The sequence below is a fragment of the Delphinus delphis genome, chromosome 1 (genome assembly GCF_949987515.2).
Source record: "Delphinus delphis chromosome 1, mDelDel1.2, whole genome shotgun sequence".
Lineage (NCBI taxonomy): Eukaryota > Metazoa > Chordata > Mammalia > Artiodactyla > Delphinidae > Delphinus > Delphinus delphis.
The window spans coordinates 5,668,682-5,686,148 of NC_082683.1; the positions used below are offsets into that span (position 1 = coordinate 5,668,682).

Sequence of the window (17,467 nt, forward strand, 5' to 3'; positions counted from 1 at the left end):
ATTTACCATCGTAACCATTTTCAAGTGTACAGTTCATCAGCATTAAGTACCTTCACAGTGTTGTGAAACAGATCCTCAGAACTTCATCCTGCAAATCTAGAGCTCTGTACTCATTCTGGTTTTTAATCCAGTTCTCAGTCCAGTGAAGAACAGTGTTACAGCCTTCTTTTTTCAATCCCAGACCCTTGCCCCATTCTCTGTGCACGTTTTATATAAGCTTCAGAAAAGACACCTGTCACCCTTGCTTTCTTCCAGCTCCCTCTCTCCTTTTCCCTTCATTCAAAAACACTGATTTCATTTTTCTTCCTCTTTCTGAAACATGCGTTTTCAACCTTTAATTGTCCACGTTTGCTTCTCTGCTTTTGTTCATCGTTTATTCATTCCGTAGACATTATATAGCAGTGTCTGAGGGCCAGGAGCTGTTGTAGGTGCTAAGGTACAACAGTGAACAGAACTGACACGTGGTACTGTTCACCAGGTCTTTCCCATTTTCCCTTCGGTATTGCCCTATAGTCTCTATCTGATCTTTTCACTTGTCTTTTTTTGGCTGTGCTGCAAGGCTTGCGGGATCTTAGTTCCCCGACCAGGGATCAAACCTATGCGCCTGCAGTGGAAGCGCGGAGTCCCAACCACTGGACCACTAGGGAATTCCCTGAGCTTTTCACTTTCTTATCTTTGCTAATTACTCAATGGTATTTCCCCTACTTGTAAAAACATAATAGTCCCTGAAAGTGTTGTCTCTTGGACCTAAACATTTACTTGCTCCATAAAGATGAAGGCCATTTAATTTACTTCTCACACTATACTTCCGCTTTAGGAACCCCAGGGATCCACACCCTCCCTGAGGGCCGTTGTTCAGCTCCACACCATTTCAGGGCTGTGCTCATGTTACCTCTTTCTGTCCCTTCCTTTGAACTCATAGGACATTAAGAGGACACGGCAAGCTCTAAACTCAGCAGTTGTCAGCTTTGGCCCTGTGTTAGAGCACATTTCCACTTAGGCTTGTTGTACAGACCTCTCAGAAGGATCTGACCGCTGTCTCTTTAGAACACACTTCCAGAAACAAGAATTCGCACGTTCCAGCCCAGGTGTGGAAGTGACAGCGGGCCCCCATGTACTGTTTTTGAGATCTGGTAGGCTGGCTCTCTGTGTTACAGGACTCTGGGGGGGGGCAGTTGAATTCAGGTGCCTGCTACAATGTATGAGTAGTGTAAGTGAGTTCACCTTACAGCAGAGTTGCAGTATTTTTTTATGTGCAAAGAATGTTAAGCTCAGAATCTGAAGGTCTGAGTTTCAAATTGCATTCTGTCCCTCCGTGAACCTTGGAGGCCACTTGGCTTCTCGTTGTAAAATGAGAATCACAGTTTCTGACATGCCTGTTAATACGGGCTTTCTGTGAGAACCCAGCAAGCTGTAGGTTGGGGAAGGCTTGGAGATATTTGGAGCGTCCGCAGCATAAAGGCTCATCTTAACTGCTGTCATCTGTTGAACGGTTACTATTTGCCAGGGACCCTTCTCTTTGCTTTCGTGGATCAACTGAGTTAATCTTCACGAAGACCTTGTGAGGTGTAGGTACTGTCATTCTCCCCGGTAGACGGACAGAGTAACTGTATTAGTTTGGGTTTGCCCAGAAGCGGGACGCTGACTGGGGGAGCGGGTGGAAGGTGGTGAGAGGAGCCCTCAGCCCGCATCGCTGGCATCGCTGGAAGGAGCGAGGCGGGGGGAGGGCTGGGCAGCAGGAGCCTCGGGCCGCAGCGCAGTCCAGAGAGCTTCTGGGCCAGGCAGCCAGAGGGTCCACCCGCTGGAGGAGCCCGGCGTCTCCATGGAATGGTCCTGCCTCGTTGCCTGCTCCATGTACGGGCACGGGCCGGGGGCAGCCCGCGGGAAGCAGGGCTCAGACAACAGTCGGGTCCCTCAGAGCCAGCAACTGTGCCCTTTCTTATCTGCCATGGTCACAGAGATGCCAGGGTCACACTGCCTGCAAGTATGGAGCCGGCCTTCGCCGTGGCAGCGTGCATCCAGAGCCCGTCTGACCCCGTGGCTGCTGGGACTGTACCTTAAAGCGGGAGAACTGTCCTCAGCCAAAGGCGAGCGTTTGAAAGTGTCACCGAGGGACGGTTCCCACCCGCAAGAGTCAGCTCAGAAAATCAAGGATAGTTTTGAAAAATCTTTATCTTGCCTTAATTCCTCCACAGAAACTCCAGATGATAGCATATCTTAGAGTAATTAATTTCTTTAGCTTACTTCGTCAAGTTCTTTCTGTTATTTCTCCCAGACACTCTGTAAGAACTTCTGGCTTCAGAATTCTGGGCCTGTAACTTTCATAGTTTCACGAATTACAGGAGTTTGGTCACTGGTCCCTTTACTTTTAAACTGGAGGGCTTTTTTTAAATTGTGAACATTTTTCTTGATCACTCAAAAGCCCATTTTCTTATTCTTCCTATGATCCTTTCCTTAGGAGTACAAACACCTGGACCATGTTCAGTATTTTGGTTCTTCAGAATCCTCGTTGTAGGTGCTCCTTCAGTGTATATTTTTTTAAAAACATCTCCTTGGTTGTAAACATTTCCTTGGTTTCTATAACTGAAAACTTTTCACTCCAGTGAATAAATGCCCAAAAGATGTATATTCAGGGAGTTCTACCAGACGAAATAAAGTAACCAACAAACATTTGGAAATAGGTTCAGTTTCCTAAGATGGGCAAATTTAAATGTTTCTGAATTACCACCTCACACATCAATAAAATAAATGCGAAGTCAATAAAGTTGAAGCAAAACCTTTGGCATGAGGAGTATGAGAAAGTGTTATTAATGACACTGAATGGGTACCATCTGCTGGAGCTAAGTTTGCCAATATATGATGGGAGTCATGAAATGATATCATCTAATCTAGGAACACAGCTCTGGGGAATTTGTCCAAGGAAAGAAATGTATGTATCCTCTACCTGAAAGCTCTAAGTAATCGGAATTCCCAGTTTTTGAGACGTGTCCAGACTATTACAGGGGAATAGAATATTACCAGCGAAATAATTGTGTCGCAGGATGATTACGTTGACATTTGAAGCAGTGAGTCCAGGCAGGAGCAGAAATGCAGACAGGACTGCAGGGGGTGACAGGGAGAGGCCTCCGTCAGGTGCTCTCAGGGTCTCACCTGAGGGTTACTATTCAACACGAAAGCGCCCTGGGAAAATACTGGATGGAACTAGATCTTAGTGAGGGAGGAGAGTCCTATTTTAATCAAGAGCAGCTCTGTCCCTGAAAAGAGTCTCCCCTTTGTACAGTGACAGTTTGGGGAGGAGCTGCGTGCGGGCGGGACACTGACACGTGTGTTTGTTTCCAGCAGCCTCACGCTATGAATTCGCTCCGGTGAAATCCTTTTTCTGCAGGATCCGGTGAGTGTGGGAGCTCCTGGAGGCCAGGCACGGTGGAGTGGGCTCTGGTTTTACTTTATTTTTTACTTATTTATTTTTCTTAATTGACTGTATAGTTGATTTACAATGTTTCAGCTGTACAGCAAAGTGGTTCAGTTATACATATGTGTGTGTGTGTATATATATATGTAATTATATACACATATATACATACATATATATATTCTTTTTCAGGTTCTTTTCCATTATTGGTTATTCCAAGATATTAAATATAGTCCCCTGTGCTATAAGGACAGGGAACTATATTTATCTATGCTATAAGGACCTATAAAGTAGGTCCTTGTTCATGTGTTTTATGTATAGTAGTCCTTATCTGTTAATCCCAAACTCATCCCTCTGATTTTATTTGGCACTTATTTTGATGCCTTATTCAGCTAGGTCTGTTGTGGATACAAAAGACAAGACTTGGTTCTTGCTGCAAGAAGTTTGTGTTGTTTGTTTGTTTGTTTGTTTGTTTTGCGGTACGCAGGCCTCTCACTGTTGTGGCCTCTCCCGTTGCGGAACACAGGCTCTGGATGCACAGGCTCAGCGGCCATGGCTCATGGGCCCAGCTGCTCCGTGGCATGTGGGATCTTCCCAGACCGGGGCACGAACCCGTGTCCCCTGCATCGGCAGGCGGACTCTCAACCACTGCGCCACCAGGGAAGCCCAAGTTTGTGTTTTGATTGAGGAGAAGATACAGGTACTTATGAGAAAAGTAGATAACAATGCCATAGGGGAAGAGACCAGAAAGCTCATTCTCAGCCCAGGGGCCTGTGAGAGTTACTGGGCATGAAACATACTTTCAGATGACAGTGTTTTGGAGCTCTTTTGTTTTTGTTTTTCAGTCACATTTAAACTTAATTTTTGAAATTTTGAACAACCTGAAAGAAAGCAGGATAGGTATATTTATGAGGACTTAAAAGGTCCAGTGACAGTGAACTACAAGAAAAGAGATCAAAATTTTAATAGTAGTTGATTTCTGGTAGGATTTATTAGTGATTTTTTTTTCTCTTCCAAATTTACTTTGATATGTTAATGTTACTTTCAAAGTAAAAAGGAAAAATGGTTTTAAATGACGTCATGATCACCAACAGTAGTATTGAGGTTACTAAGTGCTCTTGATATGCGGGGAAGAGAAATCCTTGTAATGGATCATTCAGACACTCCATGGAACTGAGGGGGACTCGCGCTAAGAATATTCGAATGCTTGGGGAAGGATAACCTGGAAAGGTGTGCGTGTGTGGGGAGGGCCATGTCGGTTCTTTCTGTCACTCGCAGGTGAGTTGTTGGTTATGAAGATCTGAGAGCAGTGCCTGCCGTGTAGTAAGCGCTCTGTGTGTTTCTTATGTTGGTAAATGTTTTCAGGTGCCTTTCCTGAGCCAGGGGAGACCTAGCAGCATATACTGGTGGGTTAGTTTCGGGTGCGAGATAGAAAGAGTAGTCAGGTGACGTGGGAGTCTTGGCTCAAGGTGCCATGTACTGGGGAGGAGGAAGCTGTAGGACAAGCAGCTGCCTGGAGAGCAGAGGGGAGAGCGTGTGCCTTAGTTTTAGGTGAGTGTGTAGTATCGAGTAGAAATCTGCCTCGTGGTGTTGACGAGGCATTGGTCCAGGAGCCCGGGGTTCAGGGGAGGAGACCGGGCTAGAGACAGATGTGCAGGTCATCGGCGTATAGATGGCACTGAGAAGCTCAGGACGGGATGAGCCTGGAGAAAGCACGCACAGAAATGGGAGGGGAGCCACTAGCACAGGTATAGATGCCCGCAGGTGAGTGCCAGGAGAAGGTGCTCTTCTGAGCGGTGACCTAGGAAGCAGGGTCACGGCTGAGAGTGGAGGAGTCACAGGAGATGCTGGAGTTAGAGGAGAGAAGAGAGCGGGAGGGCGGCCAGAGACCCCCGAACATCCACGCTCGTGATGGTTGGCGAGGAGAGGTGCGATGGGCAGAAACGGGGGAGCGTGACATACAGGTTGGGACGTTCGGGCAGATCCAAGTGGAAACGTCTTCCAGGCAGCCAGGCTGATGAAACAGGATGGACATCTGTGTGCTTGTTGCAGACCCCTCGCCCCCGGGAGCCTCCTGAGAGGGAGCGAGCAGCCTCTGCACCGGTTGGCCAAGAGGGTCCAGCCCCACCATCTCCCTGTAGCTAGGCACGGTGGGCGATGCTGAGCCGCACACAAGGTCTGCGCCGGGCAGCGGAGCGGCTGAAGCGGTGGGACTGCATCGGTCATTTGAACGAGGGCGTAGGAAGGGCTGACGGAGGGCCGGCTTGGGGGCGTGATCCCAGGGGGCCTTGTTTTCCACCATGTGGTACTTGGTTTAGACACACGAGGCAAGACAGGTGGCTGTGCCTGCCCCTCTTCCCAGCAGGAACAGAAAGTCACGCTGAAATTAGTGAGCGGTTCACACTCACCTTGGTGAGCCGCCTCTCCAGAAAGCCTCCTACTCATCCAATAACAAATGAGTATCATTGCCCGTGGCTATTGAAAATTTAAACTAACGTGTCCCTCCTTTTAAAAATAAATATGTTTTGGACTTCCCTGGTGGCGCAGTGGTTAAGAATCCGCCTGCCAATGCAGGGGACACGGGCTTGAGCCCTGGTCCGGGAAGATCCCACGTGCCGCGGAGCAGCTAAGCCCGTGAGCCACAACTACTGAGCCCATGAGCCACAACTACTGAGCCTGTGAGCCACAGCTACTGAAGCCTGCGCACCTAGAGCCCGTACTCCACAAGAGAAGCCACTGCAATGAGAAGCCCGTGCGCCGCAACGAAGAGTAGCCCCCGCTCAGCGCAACTAGAGAAAGCCCACATGCAGCAACGAAGACCCAACACAGCCAAAATAAATAAATAAATAAATATGTCTAAACATTTTAGATTCAGACACGTCTCTCTTGGAAATTACCAACAAAACATTTTCCCTGGCCTTGTTTCACGTTGGACTAAGTGAACAGGTCAGGACTGGTACTAAACCATTTTTCTTCTCTTCAGTGGAGGTGAAGCCCGGGAGCTGAGGCAGCCTTACTGCCCGTTCCGGATTATCCCCTATTTGATTCATGTGCACAGCTCGGCCCGCCCGGAGCCTGAGCCCTGCTGTCTCACACTGGTGGAGAAGATTCATTCTGGTTACGAAGGTAGGTCAGGAGCGTCTGCGTTTAGGTCAGATGTGACGTGTCAGCACATCAGAAAGAAGCACGTGAAAGCCTGTTTACTGCAGCCCCTGTCTTCAGCTTGGCCCTGAGCTGATTTTCCCTGACGTCTCTGTTTGCCGGCCTTGACTTCCTGTGTGGTCATCTCCTTTAAGGACAGCATGGCCCAGGGGTCTGAGCACAGACTTGGCCACAGATGCGCAGTCTTCTAATCCTGTCTCCACTGGTGACCATCCTGTGGCCTTTTGCTTCTGTCTTGCGTGACAGAAGAGCATTGAAATTGTTGCATACAGAGGTTACAAGAATGAATTTATATTTTTAAGTGTTTTGAAAGCCCCCTGCGTAAAAAGTATAATTCACGTCTTCCAGTGGCAGAACAGCATTGCTAAATTCATATATCAAAACAGAAGCAGCTTCCATTTATCATTTGAAATTACAGTTGGTTCTGCTGTAATGTGACATATGCTTTCCTAAAACTTACCATCCTGTGCAAAAAATTCACACAAACCACAGGGCTTATGGGAAAAATGAGTTTAGGGGCACAACACTCAAGTAACCATACATTAAAAATAAGACGGGAATCTCATAAAATGGTAACACGGTGTTACACATTAAATGATGAAGAAATGCACAAGTGATACAATAAATGCGGCTCGCCACAGCGGAAAAGCCCTGCGGTTTGCTGTGGACGTGGGTGTTGGAAGGGCTGCAGCTTGTGCATTACTGTGAGGAGTGAAGGGAAGGCGGACTGAAATCAGAGGGCAAGTTCCATCACCAGGTTGGACGGGCGTGGCTCAGAGCACACCTGGTGAACAGAGGCTGCTGGTGGATGTTTCAGGTGTGTGCATGTTTCTTCACGTTCCTAAGTGACTCCATTCAACTAGCTGCTCTTTTCTGCATTCACCTCATGTTTCTTGCAAATGAAATCCTGCGTAAGCGGGGTTAGTGTCATACTCAAATTGTTCCCTAATGTGCTAATCACTACATTGTCAAAGCAGACTGTAGCAGCACTGACCCTGCCAATTTTATTACAGATTAAATACGTCCCTATTGTACTGACGTTTCACATCCTATTTGCTTAGTTGTATTCAACCACTAAATATGAAACATTTTTGTCCTGAACTCTAAATGACCCCATCTTTGACTGTTAGATTGTGATGGATAAGCTATTCGATGTACACAGACTTTCTGTCTGTTTAAAATTAACTTTAGTAGGCATCACGTTTTGACCTAATTAAAATGTGGTTAATAATGAAAGTTATTAGCTTTGGCTGCTCAAAGGCCAGGTCCCTAGGTGAGATTTCTGCCAGGGCCTATAGAGTTTGTTCCCTCTTTAATATGTTAAGTGGATAGTTAATTAGGTATTTGCCTTTAAACCAGTCTTTCTGGTTTCCATAGCTCCTCGAATCCCAGTGGATAAAAGAATTTTTACCACAACACACACCCCCGGGTGTGTTTTTCTTGAAATAGATGAAAGGTAAGTACTTCTTTAAGCCTAAAAGAAATTTGTTTCTGAAAATAAATAAAAATATTTAAACGTTTACATAACGTTTAACATGTTAAACGTAACGTGATAGAGCTGAATCTATTCATTTGCGCATTTGAGTTTTGTTAGTTTGAAATTTGTGTTGTGTAAATTTTTTTAATATTTATTTTCCTTATATATATATTTTTGACGGCGTCGGGTCTCAGTTGCGGCACACGGGGTCTTTGTTGAGGCACGCAGGATCTCTTCGTTGTGGCGCGCGGGTTCCAGAGCGTGTGGGCTTTGTAGTTTGCGGCATGCAAGCTCTCTCACTGAGATGCACGAGCTCAGTAGTTATGGCACGCGGGCTTAGTTGCCCCGCGGCGTGTAGGATCTTAGTTCCCGGACCAGGGCTCAAACCTGTGTCCCCTGCATTGGAAGGTGGATTCTTTACCACTGGACCACCAGGGAAGTCCCGTGTTGTGTAAATTTTTAATGTAAATATCTTGCATGTTATAGTGCTAAGATTTACACATTATCATATTTATTTCAAAGCTTTAGGAAAGTCAGAAATTATTTTTCCAGTTTGCACAAGAGGACAATGAACGTGGGCCACATGGTATTAGATGACTGTGGTCCAAATGAGACCACGACTCTGGCCTCCAAGTCCTATTCCAGTGTTATTTCCACTAGTCAGGTGCTTCCCAAACAGTTTATAATGAATTTTTATTAGTCTGAAGTGGGGGAGAAGAGAAAGAAAAATAAGGCAGATTTTTTTTGTGTGTGAAGAACTGTTACTTATTTTGAACTTAGCGTCCTTCCTGTTTTTTTTTGGTTATTAAAATAGTCTTTCTTATTTAAAGAGTTAGTGACAGTACATAATAGTTGTTGCTTATTGTTGTTTTTTTGATGCCTTTATTTGGAAAAACAAAACATTGTTATCCCCTTTCGTACCCTCCATTTCCACCCGCATTTACTTAAAAATTTTACTTATTTGTGAAATCTGAAAATCTGAGAACCAATGTACCGTACCACAGATAAGCATAAGCAAAAATGTCAAAACACCTGGCACAGTTATGATAGTTATCAATTTTGGTTTGTTTTTTTGTTTTGGTTTTTTTTTTTTGCAGTACGCGGGCCTCTCACTGTTGTGGCCTCTCCCGTTGCGGAGCACAGGCTCCGGACGCGCAGGCGCAGCGGCCATGGCTCACGGGCCCAGCCGCTCCGCGGCATGTGGGATCTTCCCGGACTGGGGCACGAACCCGTGTCCCCTGCATCGGCAGGCGGACTCTCAACCACTGCGCCACCAGGGAAGCCCTTAATTTTGGTTTTTAAAAAATCTTAACATACAGGGAATTCCCTGGCGGTCCAGTGGTTAGGATGCCATGCTTTCACTGCCGAGGGCGCAGGTTCAATCCCTGGTCGGGGAACTAAGATCCCACAAGCCGAGTGATGTGGCCAAAAAAAAAGCTTTAAAAAATTTTTTTAACATCTGGAAATGGGTTTATTACCTATTTATTACCGTTTAGTTACCCTGAAACTAAACAGTAATTAGTGAGATACTTTGTATAATATAATCTGTAGAAAGTAAGAAAATTTTAGCTGAAGTTATTCTGAAAACAGCTTAAGTTTATTGCAATAGAAAGTATTTGTGAATTTGTACACATAGAAAATGTTTCTGGAGTCAGTTTTGTCTAAGTCATCTTGAGTGTCTGTACATCAGAATTTTCCCATGAACCTTTATCCTACAAATGGCTTTGTGACTGGTTGTCTATTTGATATCACCTTTTGGGAGACATTGTTTTTGTATAATTTTAATTATTCTGTATAAATTTGTAGCCTGCTTTATTCATTTAACATCATAAGCATTTTTCTATATTATAATGTGATCTTTGTAGACTTTTTAAAAGGCAGCGAAATGGAGGGCATCAGAGACCTCTGAGGAACTTGTTAACAATATAGACTCCTAGTCTTACCACAGAAATTCTGATTTAGTAAGCTTGTGGTGAGCCTGCAAATCTGTTTTATAGAAGTTTCACAGGTGATTTTGATGCAATATGTCAGATGACCAACACTTCTTAGATTGTGTATCTATTTCCCCACAATATAGGCACTTGGGTTGTTTGTAGCATTTATAAATGCTGTAATGAACATCTTTTGCATACCCTTTGTCATATTTAGAGTTTAGCTGAAAAGTACTGTTGAAAGTATATAAGGTATGAGTTACTTGGTGCGTGTGACATGCTGCCTGTGCTGTGTCTGTGCTCAGAGCAGTGCCTTTGCTGGGTTACCTACCTCAGGATCTGATTGGAACATCCATCCTGACATACCTGCACCCGGAAGATCGTTCTCTAATGGTCGCCATACACCAAAAAGGTAAGGACCTACTTCTTTATAGGAGGACATTTCTTTTTCATTGATCTTTTTTTTTTTTTTTTTTTTTTGCGATACGCGGGCCTCTCACTGCTGTGGCCTCTCCCGTTGCGGAGCACAGGCTCCAGACGCGCAGGCTCAGCGGCCATGGCTCACAGGCCCAGCCACTCCGCGGCATGTGGGATCCTCCCGGACGGGGGCACGAACCTGCGTCCCCTGCGTCGGCAGGCAGACTCTCAACCACCACGCCACCAGGGAAGCCCTCATTGATCTTTTTAAGTTTGTCATTTCATTTCTCACTAGAGGGTCTCACAAGCTCTAATCGTTAGAGCTTAACCTTTAACCAGGTAAGCAATGTATTGGAACTGCTGAAACAATTTTTTTTTTCTATTTTGACATTCTAAAACACTTACAAATAAATGCCTTAAAAAAAGACGTTTGTAATCAATATCCGTGTTAAATAAATTCTAATTTTGTCTTATTATTTTATATAGTCTTGAAGTATGCAGGCCATCTTCCCTTTGAACATTCACCCATTAGATTTTGTTCTCAAAACGGGGATTACATTGTATTGGATTCCAGTTGGTCCAGCTTTGTGAACCCATGGAGCCGGAAGGTTTCTTTCATCATCGGTCGGCATAAAGTGCGAACGTAAGTCAATCAGTTTGTGTATTTTCTAAAAAATCTTTTTCCAAATAATGTTCTTTGGCCCATTGATTCCCCTTTGAATCAACTAACACGTGAACTAAACGAAGGACAGATTTTTTTCAGTGCTTCTGGAAGACAGTTTGGCAATAAGTATCAAGGGCTTTATAAGATTTCTACCTCCTTGGCCTAACGATTCCCTTATTGGAATATTCTAAAGAAGCCGAAATACAGAAAGCCTTATAAAGAAAAGACAGATTTCGCAGCATTTTTTAATTGTAATAGCTTAAATGTCTATCATTAAGTAGGTTCTGAAATATCTGCTTGACATGTTGTTATATTGGTCAATAAAAATTTTTACAGAGAGTATGGGAAATTGATATATTCGATGATGTAAAAAGCAGCATACAGAAGTTTTTATACAGTATGATTATAATTATGTTTAAAACACAAACACTATGAAATAGGAAAAAGAAGGTTAGAAGAAAAGAAAATACATTTTGGTTATGTGTGGATAGTGGGATTTTGGGTGAAGTTTTGTTTTTTTTCCTTTTCTGAATTTTAAGGTTCTCTTCAGTGAGCATGTAAATTTTTTATATCGGCCTTCTGCTGTCAAATTCCACTTATTTGTGTCAATTTTATTAAATCTTTTTTTTTTTTTTATGTGGACCATTTTTAAAGTCTTCATTGAATTTGTTACAGTATTGCTTCTGTTTTATGTTTTGTTTTTTTTGGCCTCGAGGCATGTGGGATCTAAGCTCCCCCACCAGGGGTTGAACCTGCACCCCCTGCCTTGGAAGGCAAAGTCTTTAACCACTGGACCACCAGTGAAGTCCCTAAATCTTTATTTTTAATATTTAAATTCTTTCATATTTATTCTGCTGCCAGCATGGCTGACCCAAGCCCGCTTGATTGTTGTAACCTGTCCATACAACAGCCTTGCAAAATGGATCCAGGGCAACCGGGACCACGGTTCCTGTAATCTGAGATACTCCTGTAGTCCCTGGACTTTGTGGTCCATTTAAAGTTGACCTATAGGTTTCTTAACTGGCCCATCCCATAAGTTTCCTTTTGATGTCTATTTCTTTTAAGAGTGGAAATTATACTTAACTCTTCAGTGTCATGCTGAAATGGAGCAACTCTGTCTTTTGTATTTTGTTATACAACTTCGTACACAGAAGAATAAAACTTCTGTGCACAGAACAGTACATCTCCCAGTAAGAGTATTTTATCACGTGTTATATCGTGATAGAGTGATGTTTTGGCCACTGTGAGATAGGCCTCAGGTTGCTCTGACCTTGTTGTGCTCCACGGTTTGGCCTCTCAGCAGAGCAGGTCTGCCGCTTTAATGGAAGAATCGGGCTCCTTGCCTCCCTGACTCATGAGGCTGATTTGTGGTAGAAAACTAACTGGATAATTGAGGTAACGAACATGACTGCCAAGGAAGTGCTATTCGTGCTGCTCAGAAAGGATTTTTTTTTTCCCAGTAGGGAGACCTCTTGGGAAATGAAAATAAAATCAGATGGTTGGGGACTTCCCTGGTGGTCCAGTGGCTTACACTCCGCCCTCCTAATGCAGGGGGCCCAGGTTCGATCCCTGGTCCGGGAACTAGATCCCACATGCCGCAACTCAAAAAAGGTCCCGCGTGCCACAATTAAGACCCGGCACGGCCAAATAAATAAATATTTTTTAAAAATCAGATGGTTGCTTAGGATGAATATAGAAACCCCGAAGCAAGTACAGTTCCTCTGACGAGACGTCCATCTGGGTGTCTGTTGACCAGTCTGAGTACCTCCCTGTCAGTGCTAGAGGTGCATCCTAGATTCATTCTCCAAGCCATCCTTTCAGTTCTTTGATTAAAAATATATGGAATAAACCGACATATTGGTACTCCCAATATTTTCAGTGTTTTTTAAAATTACACCAATAATTGCATCTCAAGATCCAGGATTATGTGAGGGAAAGAGTTGAGAGGCGAGTAGGTATTAATTTCTCTCGTCGAACAGTAATTATCTATTACGCTTATAAAATTATTTTAATGCATTTATTCCTTCAGTAAGTGTTTATGGCCACCTGCTGAGTCAGGCGTTGTGCTAGGCTGAGGCTGAGGTTATAAACAGAACAGATGTTCCCTTTGCCGCCCACCGCGTATGGGAGAACGGAAAACAGCAATGGCACTGTGATGCGCTGAGCAGTTTTGGAAAGTGTGACAGTTGAAGTAGGGAGGGGGCTGTGGGAGTGTCCAGCTCTCTCCAGGTCCTTCCCAGCGGCTCTGTGGGAAGGGAGGCTAGTTGCAGTTACCTCTGATTTTACAAAACAAACAAACAAACCCGCATTCTGTGAAACAGAGTCACTTTCCCGGCGATCACTGAGGCAGGAGGTTGCAAAGTGGAGACGGACACCAGATTTCCTTCTTTACTCCTAGACCCGTTTCCTGACGTCCGCCGCCGCCGCCACCGCCGCAGCCAACACTTCATGCCGAGCTTGACACCATTTGATGAAGGCGGCGAATCCTTTGAGTTCTGTAATTGGTGATTAAAAGCCCAACTTGGTTTTGTCGGAAGGGTCACCCCTGGGTACATCCACATCTCATAGCACAAAGCAGAACGTTCTGTTTCCACTCAGCATTGCACTTGAACAGCAGCCCAGACGCCTCTGGAAGACCTTCAGGCTCACAGCACACGGGGATGCACTTTAGCCCCCAGGGACCCTTCTTTGACGCGGCCACGCCTTTACATGCCGGGCCGTGGGAGGCGCCAGAGGAGCTAACGGAGCGCGGGAGGCGCCTGGCGCCCGGCGGCGGCGGCGGCGGCGGCGGCGGCGGGTGGGGGAGGGCGGGGGCAGGGGGCAGGGGGCGGAGGACAGGAGGGGCACCCGAGACCTGAGACGTGCCAGTGTCAGGCTGTCGTCCAGGTGCAGCTGGCCCTCCGCGTCCCGCATCGCAGAGCCGGTGCCCCGGGACAGGGCCTGGCGCCTCCCAGGGTCTGGGCGGGGGCGGGGGCGGGGGGCCTGTGCCGGGACGCGGCCTCTTCCTGACGCTTCCAGTGACCCCGCTGGCGTCCCGCCGTTCCTGCTAGGAGTTTCTGTCTTTGGGGAAGTGTTGCCGCGTGTCTGAGGTGTGAGAGGCAGCGTGCAGGACTCGTAACAGGAAAAGGAGGGAGAGCCGGCTCGGGGGTCGGGCGTGTGGCTTCAGACGCGCCCCGGCCGCCTGGCCACGGCAACTTGGCAAGTTTCTTGACCTACCTCCCAGGGTCGCGAGGACTCAGGAGGTGACGTGTCTGGCCCGCGGCACGTCCGGTATTAGCACACTAGTGCGACCGAGGTGCCGAGAGGCCGGACGGTGTGGTGGCCGAGAGCGTGCGGCCTGGAGCCGGGACTCTGGGCCCCGGGAGCACCTGGCAGACCCGACAGCGGGGGACCTGAGCCGGGGTGTGGCTCAGGGAAGCGAGGAGGGGGTGCCTGGTGGAGCGGCTGGCACAGCGCCCGGCACGTCGTAAGGGTGTAGAAAATGTCACTTATTCTTGATGTGTGTTATAAAACAGCACTTCCTGTCACATAGAGGGGCCTAAGTGAATGTCAGTCGCTTGTCTTTGCTGCTCTTTCTGCTGACGTGTCTGCCTCTCGCTGTATTCCGGTGGTAGATTTCAGATGCTCTGGAATTGGGGTATAAATAAGACTGAAGATTTTGTGGCAACCACATGTTCCCCACGCGGGTGGGCTGCAGAACCATCTTTACTAGGTAGCTTGAGTGACTAAGTACATGAAGCATTCAGTGTGTTTGCCAAACTAAAGGTCCTAAAATTTCTCATAGCCAGTAGGTTACTCAGTTCATGTTAAATTCTGAGACCAGTAGCTGTTAAAGGTATTTTAGTAGCTAGGGGTATACCTACCACTGATTTTAAATTTATACAGATACAGTAGAATGATTACAGCTGCAGAGAAACTAAAGAAGAGGGTTAATACCTCATTTGTTTCCTAGGATTCTCTCTACCTCTAGGAATAGAGTTTGAGCTTCATATTTTCTATATTTGGACTTGAAGAGCTGCTTTGTAAAAGCATAGGTTTATTGTTTGAATTTTCTATTAAGAATCACTTTAGCCTTTGTTGTAAATGAACTTGAAATTGTCTGACTCAGTCTTTCACTTGGCATTTTGTAGGAGTCCACTAAATGAGAATGTTTTTGCCACCGGAATAAAAAAGATGAACAGTAATGACAAAGACATAACAGAATTACAAGAACAAATTCACAGACTTCTCTTACAGGTAAAGTGAGAGATTTTAAAAAAACAAACATAATATTCCCATAATTGTCTTTAATTTTAACATTCAGTCTTAGTAAAGTCACTTCACAGAAATAAACCGTGAGGAGAGAGAAATCCTTACCCTCTACATTCCAGAAATGTTTGTCTTCCTCTTTTTGTTTTCAAATTAAATTTCATTAATCTTGTTTTCCTTTTTTCTGTGTTAAATACACAGGACTTTTTGTAAGAATCCAATTTAAGACGACAAACAGAGTCATAGGAAGCAATAAGATAGAGAAGTTATTTCTAAATGAAAGAATCATTCTTGTATTCCAGACGCTGCCAGTGTTTCGGCTTCACTATTTTTTTTTTAATAATTACAGTTTTAAAGGTGGGGAGAGGGGTGGCAGGTCTCTGTATCTCTAGTCATTATGAGCCAAAGTAGGAAAAACTGCTTGTTGAAAACAAATACCAAAATGCTTTCTACTAGAGAGTCAGTCAGTAAACTTGTCAAGCATTTACTGATGGTATCACTAAAACTGTTACCCAGTAGTGTTCAAAATGTCTTTCATACAGTCTCAATATTCATAAAGTATCTCTGAGGTTCTTAGGGAAAAGTACAGTATATATTTAATATGTTCTGTCTATTCCAAACTCAGCATAAAGAGTTAGAGTTTATTTTCATGTTTTGTTAAATTTATTTACTGTGGCTTTTAAAACGTTTGTTCTAGAAATACCCACCTAGACTAGAAAAGTAGGTTCTGCCCTTGAGAATTACCAAGATGAGAGAGGAATGTCTTTCATGTCAGCATCATCCTTCACACACCTCATTTAGGATTTCAGAAATTTTAATCTTAATTTTGTGATGACTGTAGATAAGCTCAGAGGTAGGTAATGCTGTGTCTCTCCTCTGATGGCCACATCACCCGGGGCTGCGACGGGCCCCTCTCTCTTGCAGCCCGTTCACGGGAGCGCATCCAGTGGCTATGGGAGCCTGGGGAGCAGCGGGTCTCAGGAACATCACCTCAGCATCGCATCCTCCAGTGAGTCCAGCGAGCACTGCATGGAGGAGGTGCAGAAGGCACCGGTGAGCGAGCACACGTGTGCTTCTGAGCACGTGTCGTTTTCTTCCTGTGTCGTTAACCGTAACGTGTCGGTGCTGGTTCTGTACCTCGACACATGTGGCTTCTTAGTTCTCGTCTGGAAGATCTCATCGGGTAATAGACATTCTGATCCATTCCGGTTTGGGAAAATGTCTCTAAAAAGAAAATATCACCTTTAGAAGGTGATATTTGGGTCAGTTGTGTGCTTCCTAAAAATTAGCATGTTGTGGACAGATTGCTGTAAAGCTTCACTGCTCCTCGTGTGCTGTGGTGCAACGGGAGACTGAATTAATGCTATTACTGTGCTTTCAGTCATTCTATCTACAGAGAACCAAAAGTTAAATGTATTTCGTTTATGTATCTTTTAATGCACATTTTTGTAATCTTTGAAACATTGGTTATCATTCTTTTCCCTAAGTTGACTTTGCAGCAGGTCTATGCCAGTGTAAACAAAATCAAGAATCTAGGCCAGCGGCTGTACATCGAGTCAAGGGCCAAATCACCAAAGAAGCAAGTGATGGAGACCGACCCGGGACAGCGTGGTGGTGAGTCAGCAGGGTCGCCCCGCCCCCCTCCCAGAGCGGCCCTCACGAAGCCACGACTCTGGGCTGCTGCTGTTCAGGCTTACGTGCCCAGATAACAAAAGTAACAGTACTACTACTAATAATAACAATGGCAGCAGCAAATACTGTCCCGAAAGCTAAATGGTATTAGAATGTATTCACAGTATACTTCTACTAAAGAATTGACTTTTCTGCTAACTCCACCCAATTCATAGATTCCCTCCATATGAGCTATCTGTAAACCAAAAGAGGGAATTTTAGAATACATTTCAGATAATAAGTATATTAAAATGATAATCCTTCCCTTTCATTTCAAACAAATGAAGAATGTTTTTGACCTAAATTGAATGAAAAACTTGGCCTTTTTCTTGATTACATGTTTACTTTTCTCAAATATGAGGTAGGGAGCACCCCAGAGGAATTGGATCAGTCGTGATAGTTGACGTTACTGTGAGAAGCTAACCTGCGTGCTTCTATATACAGAATTATATAGTTCTGTATATATAAAGTTTTATAATATAGAG

At 45.0% G+C, this 17,467-nt stretch overlaps 1 protein-coding gene across 3 annotated transcripts in view; it reads left to right on the plus strand.

The window, feature by feature from the left end:
• The window catches only part of PER3 (period circadian regulator 3), a 64,198-nt gene that overhangs the window by 4,738 nt on the left and 41,993 nt on the right, over positions 1–17,467 (plus strand). For 2 of the 3 annotated variants that reach the window (XM_060013544.2, XM_060013559.1), the window contains 8 exons: positions 3,340–3,391; positions 6,396–6,538; positions 7,952–8,030; positions 10,288–10,394; positions 10,886–11,042; positions 15,194–15,299; positions 16,236–16,364; positions 16,799–16,925. In XM_060013544.2, the coding sequence (XP_059869527.1) occupies positions 3,340–3,391; positions 6,396–6,538; positions 7,952–8,030; positions 10,288–10,394; positions 10,886–11,042; positions 15,194–15,299; positions 16,236–16,364; positions 16,799–16,925 (900 nt within the window). The remainder of the gene's footprint in view (positions 1–3,339; positions 3,392–6,395; positions 6,539–7,951; positions 8,031–10,287; positions 10,395–10,885; positions 11,043–15,193; positions 15,300–16,235; positions 16,365–16,798; positions 16,926–17,467) is intronic. The other variant, XM_060013551.2, reaches the window with a different exon arrangement.